Here is an 8060-nt window from a genome sequence, read left to right as displayed (position 1 = left end):
TTAACTGTCTGAGAGATGTATAAACATAGCTGTTGGTTCGTTCTTTTCGGCTAAGTATTCACACGAACCCAAGTAGATGCGGGTGTTTGTCAAGCACGTTCGTCTTAATGTGATGAACAGAGCCAATTTATCAGATTGTCCTTTTCATCACGATGAAGATCGGAATATACATCTTAGAGATGGATCAGACACGGATCGAAGAAGAAGAAATAGTACTTTTATTAATTCATAGGATTTAGCAGGGCTCCTTCCCTAGAAACTCATACTGAAAATAAAATATAAAGGAAAAACGAAGATGATTCTCTCCTAAATCGGAGAGTCTAAAAAAAAGGTAAAGACTCTAAAAAAAGATATGAATTACATAAATGAAATCCCTTAAATACTAAACAGATGACTAGTAAGGGTAAAACAGTCTATTTAGTGCTAAAATCCACTTCTAGGGCCTACTTGGTGAGTGTTTAGGCTGAGCTTTGATGAGATCCACGTGCTATGAGGCTCCTTGTTCATGGAATGCCAGCTAGGGGATCCTTTCTAGGCCTTTGGACGCTGGGCTCTGCTCTTTGGGCGCTGGACGCCTGGAAGGGGCAGGAAGCTGGCGTTGGACTCCAATTTTGGGCCTTCTAATCCGAAGCAAAGTATGGACTATTATATATTGCTGGAAAGCTTGGAAGTCAACTTTTCATAGCTATTGAGAGCGCTCCATTTGAACTTCTGTAGCTCCAAAAACGCTCTTTCGAATGCAGGCAGGTCAGACCTGGACAGCATCTACAGTGCTTTCTCTGTCTCTGAATCAGATTTCTGCTCCTGCTCCTCAATTTCAGTCAGAAAATACCTGAAATTTCCCAAAAATACAAAAACTGATAGTAGAATCCAAAAATATGAATTAACACTAAAACATATATAAACTCAATAAAAACTACTAAAAACTATATGAAAATGATGTAAAAAAGCGTATAAAATATTCGCTCATCACCCACCTAATTAAGAATTTTGCCCTCAAAATTCAGATTTATTTACCTGAAAAGAGGTGTGGGTAGTCCTTCCGTATATCTGACTCGAGCACCCAAGTATGTTCTTTGATACCAGCCCGACTCCAAGCTACTTTCACCAATGATACTTTCTTTCCGCACAATCGTTTGATGTTGGTGTCGTCAATCCTAACCGGGATTACTGGAAGCGTCAGATCTTCTCTTACTTGAACCGATTCCGGTTCCAGAACTTGACTTGCATTGGGAGTATACTTTTGAAGCTACGACACGTGAAATATGTCGTACAGGTTCGAAAGATGCGACAGTAGGGCAATTCTATAGGCTACCGGCCCACTCCGGTTGTTGGAGTAACCTTCAGAAACACATGCTCTCCTTCCTTAAATTCTAAAGGCTTCCACCTTTGATCAGCATAGCTCTTCTGACGGCTCTAAGCGACCAGCATTCGGCTTCGGATTTTCTTTATCCACTCAATGGTTCCAGCTATCATCTCAAGCCTTAACAAGCTTTTTTCTCCAGTGTCATAACCCGCTTGAGTCCTTCGTGATCCTGACACAAACTCTATCGCGATGCTCTCCCTTTTCCATTGAGAAATTTCTATGGGTTGAAGGGTTCCTAATGGCTTCTGATGTTCAATCTTAATTTTCTGACAAGTCAGGCACTTAGATACATGCAATGCTACGTCGTTCTTCATTCTCGGCCACTAGAACATCGCTTTCAGATCTTGGTACATCTTAGTACTTTCTGGGTGGATAGAAAACCCGCTTTTGTGAACTTCCTTTAATATATCCTACCGTAAAGTTCCAACATCAGGCACACAAATGCTCTCCTTGAATCTCCATATCCCGTCATTGTCCCAAGATACTCTCCATCGCTTCCCTTGCTCAATTGCCAGCCATACCTTCTGCAATTCCTTTTTGTCTTGTTGGGCTTTTTCGATCTTGGATTTAAACTCACTTGAAATTTGCAACTGGCTTAGACATAGAGTACCAGATTCCTCTCTAACCCCTAATTTCAGACTCTTAAATGCATTTAGCAATTCCTCCTCTCGTAGCATCATCCAAGCAGCACATAGAGACTCTCGGCTCAAAGCGTCCCCCACAACATTTGCTTTCCCAGGGTGGTAATTGAACTCGAAATTATAATCCTTTAGAAGTTCCATCCACCTCCTCTGACGTATATTTAGTTCTTTCTGCTCATAAAGGTACTTTAGAATCTTGTGATCGGAGAAAACTTGAAACTTGATGCCATAGAGGTAATGCCTCCAAACCTCTAAAGCAAACACGATGGCAGCAAGCTCCAAGTCATGAGTTGGATAATTCATCTCATGCGGCCTTAACTGTCGTGAGGCATATGCCACGACATTACGGTGCTGCATTAGCATGCACCCCAGACCCTTCAAGGATGCATCACAGTATACCTCAAATAGTTCATTCAGCTCAGGCAACACCAATACAGGTGCAGTGGTCAGTTTTTGCTTCAACGGTTGAAAACTTTCCTCACACTTAGAAGTCCAGACAAATGGCACATCCTTCCTAGTCAGCTTGGTCAAAGGCAAAGCAAGTTGTGAAAACCCTTTGATGAACCTTCGGTAATAACCCGCCAAACCAAGAAAACACCTAATTTCTGTCACAGAAGTTGGTTGCTCCCAGTCCATTACCGCCTCAACCTTGGTAGGATCCACAGCAATCCCTTGTTGACTTACCACATGGCCAAGAAACTTCACCTCACTCTTTCAAAACTCACATTTAGATAACTTGGCATACAATTTTCTTTCCTTCAAGATTTGTAGCATAGTTTGCAAGTGATCTGCATCCTCTTCATTATTCTTAGAGTAAATTAGTATGTCATCAATGAAGATGACTACAAACTTATCTAGAAACAGACGGAAAATTCTGTTCATGTAATTCATGAATACTGCCGGGGCATCGGTTAACGCGAAAGACATTATCGTATACTCGTAGTGACCATATCGTGTTCTGAAAGCAATCTTTGGAATGCCCTCGTCTCTAACCCTTATCTGATGATAACCAGATCGCAAGTAAATTTTGTAAAATATTCCGACTCCCTGAAGTTGGTCCATTAGATTGTCGATCCTTGGTAACGAATACCTATTCTTCACGAAAACCTTGTTCAGTTGCCGATAGTCAACAAATAGGCGCATGCTCCCATCCTTTTTCTTTACTAGTAACATTGGCGCTCTCCACGGAGAAACACTCGGCCAGATGAAACTTTTACTCATCAGCTCTTCTAACTGAAATTTGAGTTCAGTTAACTCCAACAGAGACATTCGATAAGGAGCAATTGAGATATTGGCCCATCCCCAGGCACCAACTAAATCGCAAACTCGATCTCTCGAGCAGGAGGAAATTCAAGAATGTCGTCCGAAAACACTTCAGGAAATTCACATACAACCGGAATTTGCTCTAAGGTTTGTTCCTCACCCGACACATTTGCCGCCAACAAAACAACACCTGCGCATTCACACCCACTGCAGTTCACAACAACGGAGTTCAGATAATAATCTTTCGCCACAACTGGCCCTTCCGACCCTTCTGACATAAAGTGTAACGTCCTTTCAGAGCAGTTCAACAACACGCGGTTCTTAGACAACCAATCTAATCCAAAAATGAGATCAAACCAGTCATCGGCAGACAAATCAAATCATGAACAAAGTCACGCTATTTAACTCGGAATGACACTTGTGGACATCCTAACCTAGTCACAACGGCCTTAGAAGTGGCATTATGCACCTTCAGATCATAATCTAAGACCACAATCTTCAATCTTAGTTCACTAGCCTTCTCAAATGCTATAAATGAATGCGTCGCTCCAGAATCAAACAAAGCATTTAAAAGTTTACCAGCTACTTCACAGTTACCTCTGATTAGTATCTCGGATCCCTCAGCACCTGCTGCAGAAGTAGTGAATACTCTCCCTGGTTGCTGTACTCTGCCAGTCTCATACTTCTTCTCTGGACAATTCAAGGCTAAGTTCCCGAATTGTCCACAAAAGTAGCATACTCCTGACCCCAATTTGCACGAGACTCCAGGATGATACTTTTCGCACCTTTGACAACTTAGATTGGTGGTGCACGAAATTGAACTCCGCACAACTGAATCGGCAAGTGCACCAGGTCGTCTAAGTAATACCTCAGGTGAGTGAGGATCGAATCCCACGGAGATTGTCGGATTGAGCAAGCAATGGCTATCTTGTAGATCTTAGTCAGGTGATCAGAAAAGATGGTTGTTTGTTTGAAAGCATAAACGAAATAATAAAGAATGAAATACCAGGTTGATGTGAAAATAGTGATAAAGATACAGTTAAGGCTTCAGAGATGCGTATTCTATCCGGATTAACTTTTTTTACTGTCTACTTCAATAACGAATGATTCATTCAGTGGCTGTCGTAATTGACTAACTCATGTAGCATCCTCATCAAGTTAGCCTCTTCTAAACCATAGCAGTCCACCATATCCGAGCAACTCATGTAACATCCTCATCAGGTTAACTCATGGCTTCCCACTATAGTCGAAGGTGAAGACCTAAGCAATCCACTCCCCTTTGCAATCCTACTCAAAATGCCACAGATAAGGTCGGATCTTCCGGATCAGGGAACGCTGCTTCTCAAACTCTAGCCTTAACGCCATAGAGACCTCAGTAACCCACGGTCAACGAGATTTTATGTCACTTATCCAAAGTTGCCCAGGCACGATCTTGGAATCTGCAGTGCATTCTCTAGCTGTGGTTCAATGCTATCCTGGTCAGGACTCACACAGAACCTATGTAGAACAAGGATGATTGTCAGGGGTCATCCTCAATTCATGAGATGAAGAACGAAAATGCACAAGAGAATAGAATCAAACGTGTATTAAAATAGAAACAGTAATACTATTAATCCATAAGATTCAGCAGAACTCCTAACCCTAACTTAGGAGGTTTAGTTGCTCATACTGTACAGAAAGTAATAGAAGTAATGTGTCTGTGCTTCTCCCCTCCCGGGAGGCATAATCCTCAGGAAGAAGGAAGTCTTTTATTTATAATAAAATACTAGACCTAAAAGATGTTACTCATAATTAAAAATTACAAAAATGTCATAAACTAAGCTAAAGGGTGCGAAAATCCACTTCCGAGCCCACTTGGTGAGTGTTTGGGCTGATCTTGGGGTGAATCCACGTCCTAGTGCTCCTCTTGGGGCGTTGGATACCGAGTTTGATCCCTTTTGGGCATCCAAACGCCAAACTTGCTCCCTTTGGGGCGTTGAACGCCAGAAAGGGGGGTGTTTTGGGTGTTCAATGCTTGTTTTGGGCTTTCATTTACAAAGATAAGTATGGACTATTATATGTTGCTGGAAAGCCCTGGATGTTAGCTTGCCAATGCCTTTGAGGGCGCGTCAATTGGACCTTTTTAGCTTCAGAAAAGTTTGTTCGAATGTACGGAGGTCAGAATCTAACAGCATCTGTAGCCCTTTCTCTATCTCTGAATTAGACTTTTCTAAAACTTGCCAGAATCACCCAAAAATCATCTAAAATCATAGAAAAACCACAAAAACTCAAAATAGCATCCAAAAAGTAATTTTTATACTAAAACCTACTAAAACATAATAAAACTTAACAAAACATACTAAAAATACTGTGAAAATAGTGCCAAAAAGTGTATAAAATATCCGCTCATCAATTGGTCTGTGGCTGCTTCCCATACCTTCTCCCTTGATTAACAGTGTTATTCTGCATCCTGAAGCTATTTTGACCCTGATTGTGCTGTGGTGCGAAGCCTCCACGCTTAAAGTTTCTGCCTCTTGGTGCGAAATTCCTTCCTTGAGCCCTTTGAAAAGGCATCCTCTGACTTCCTCTCTCCACTACTGCCTTCCTCAGACACTCCTCAGCCACCAGGCTTTTGTTTACAAGCTTGGAGAATACTCTAATCTCCATCGGCCCAATGGAGCTCAAAAGATCACTCCGGAGTCCTCCCTCATATATTATGCACTTCCATTCAGCAAAATCTTCTAGAGCGCCTTGTCAGAACAGTTCTTCAAACTTGTTAGTGTACTCAGTAACAGTCATCTGGCCTTGTTTTAATTGAAGAAACTCAAGCTCCTTGGCGTTCCTGACTGAACTGGGAAAGAACTTTCTGTAGAACTCTGTTTGGAACACTTCCCACGATACCACAACACCATCTGGTTGCAGGATATGTCTTGTTCCCTGCCACCAGTACTGGGCTTCACCCTACAATTGATAGGTCCCGAACTCAACCCACTATTCCTCAGGAACCTACCAAGCCTGTAACACCCGATCCATCACCTGAAGCCAGTTATCCGCTTTAGTAGGGTTTGAGGTCCCCCTGAAGGTCGGAGGGTGCACCTTTAGAAAAGAGGAGAGCGTCATGGGACCCTCTTCACCGTTATTCCCATTATTTCCATATTTTATCTAATTTTCCAATGCCTTAGTTGTCGCCTGCATGGCCGCAACCATGTTTTCCAGGGCAGCCATAAAGTCTACAGGGTTGTTTCCTATCAATTCAAAGTTTGCATTTCCTAATCTACCTCTTCCTCATCCGCGACTGCGTCCGCGATCGACATCTAGTTCCTATAGACACCAAACAAGTGATATCAAGTTGATCAGTCTCAATATCGCAAGTCTAGTGTTTCAAGTCTCAAATGCACGCTCATGAACGTTTAGGCCACATATATCAATTAAATATCCTAATAGCACATAGAGACACACAGAGAGAATGCACAGAAGCATAGTCAGTCTATCCCTCAGGCTCTACAAGAATGAACTGCTCTAATACCATAATGTAACACCCTACCACACAGAGCTTTATGCTTAAGTCGTAAAACCGAGGTGGTGTGATATTACGAACTCTAAAATAAAATATATATCTAATTTAACCAAAACATAAACCTAACTCAAAATTCCTAACTTCTCCACGTTTCCTGCAATCCTCCAACACTGGTGAAACTGCACAAACAAACAAACAGACAATGGCAAACACAGGTATAATACAAGTATTGAAGATAGCAAATATAACAATTAACATAATAAATTCACTTAGGCATTCCCAAATAATATACAAACAAGCAATTCAAACAATATGCATATGATGCATGCCTGTCCTATGGCTGATGAATCTCATATGTTGGTTATCAAGCAAACCCGACAAGTTTGGCTGCTAAACCCAGGACTGTCTCCCGTCGCGCATCCCCAATAGTCTATGCATAGATTTTTCTCATATATAAAATTTACTCATTGGGGGTATCCTTCCTGGAATTTATACGTGCCTGGTCACCCTTACGATGTAGGGTCAACAGAGTATCGAGTCTCCACCTGGAACACGTGATGGTAAGCCACGGTATTTTACCCAAGAAAACTCGTATCTCAGATAAATAAAGAGCTTAAGCCTAAAAAACATTCATATTCATTCATAATCATTGCATAATCATTCATTATAGCCATGGCATCACATATACTTTACTTCTTTACACTTTTCATACAAAATTCATCATTTTTAACCTTACTTCACCCCCAAGTTACCGACTTTTCTTAGCTTCATCTCATTACTAGGTATACCACTTAGGTCTAAGGCTAAAAGAGTAAAAATAGAGGTTTAGAGGTTCAAAATTAGGTTTTAAATCACAAAAATTCATTTTTCTAAAAACAGAGACATCGCGTATGCCAGCACCTTGCTCGCGTATGCAAGATACCAAACCCGAAAGGGTTGGTCGCGTCGCGTGCAAGTGGTAGCGTACGCATCCCTGATGAGCGGATAATTTATACGCTTTTTGGCATTGTTTTTAGTATGTTTTTAGTATATTTTAATTAGTTTTTATTATATTTTTATTAGTTTTTATTTAAAATTCACTTTTTTGGACTTTACTATGAGTTTGTGTATTTTTCTGTGATTTCAGGTATTTTCTGGCTGAAATTGAGGGACCTGAGCAAAAATCTGATTTAGAGGCTGAAAAAGGGCTGCAGATGCTGTTGGATTCTGACCTCTTTGCACTCAAAGTAGATTTTCTGGAGCTACAGAAGCCCAATTGGCGCGCTCTTAATTGCGTTGGAAATTAGACATCCTG

At 41.3% G+C, this 8060-nt stretch overlaps 1 protein-coding gene across 1 annotated transcript; it reads right to left on the bottom strand.

Moving 5' to 3' along the window:
- On the bottom strand, positions 3321-5916 carry LOC107636693. The gene is made up of 4 exons (XM_016340185.1): positions 5687-5916; positions 4691-4767; positions 3697-3960; positions 3321-3604 (listed from the first exon to the last, which is right to left on the bottom strand). Exons 1-4 carry the CDS (start codon positions 5914-5916, stop codon positions 3321-3323), a joined length of 855 nt encoding a protein of 284 aa, XP_016195671.1.

Source organism: Arachis ipaensis, chromosome B04 (genome assembly GCF_000816755.2).
Source record: "Arachis ipaensis cultivar K30076 chromosome B04, Araip1.1, whole genome shotgun sequence".
NCBI classification, from domain to species: domain Eukaryota; kingdom Viridiplantae; phylum Streptophyta; class Magnoliopsida; order Fabales; family Fabaceae; genus Arachis; species Arachis ipaensis.
Note: the sequence above shows the minus strand (reverse complement) of the source record. Positions and strands in the feature narration are given on the sequence as shown.

Coding starts and splice junctions, on each gene's coding strand:
- LOC107636693 (XM_016340185.1), bottom strand. CDS start 5,916: ATGGAGATTAGAGTATTCTCCAAGCTTGTAAACAAAAGCCTGGTGGCT. Junction 4,768..5,686: donor ACTGTTAATCAAGGGAGAAG/GTATGGGAAGCA, acceptor TGTTCTACATAG/GTTCTGTGTGAGTCCTGACC. Junction 3,961..4,690: donor GATTCCAAGATCGTGCCTGG/GCAACTTTGGAT, acceptor TGAATTGTCCAG/AGAAGAAGTATGAGACTGGC.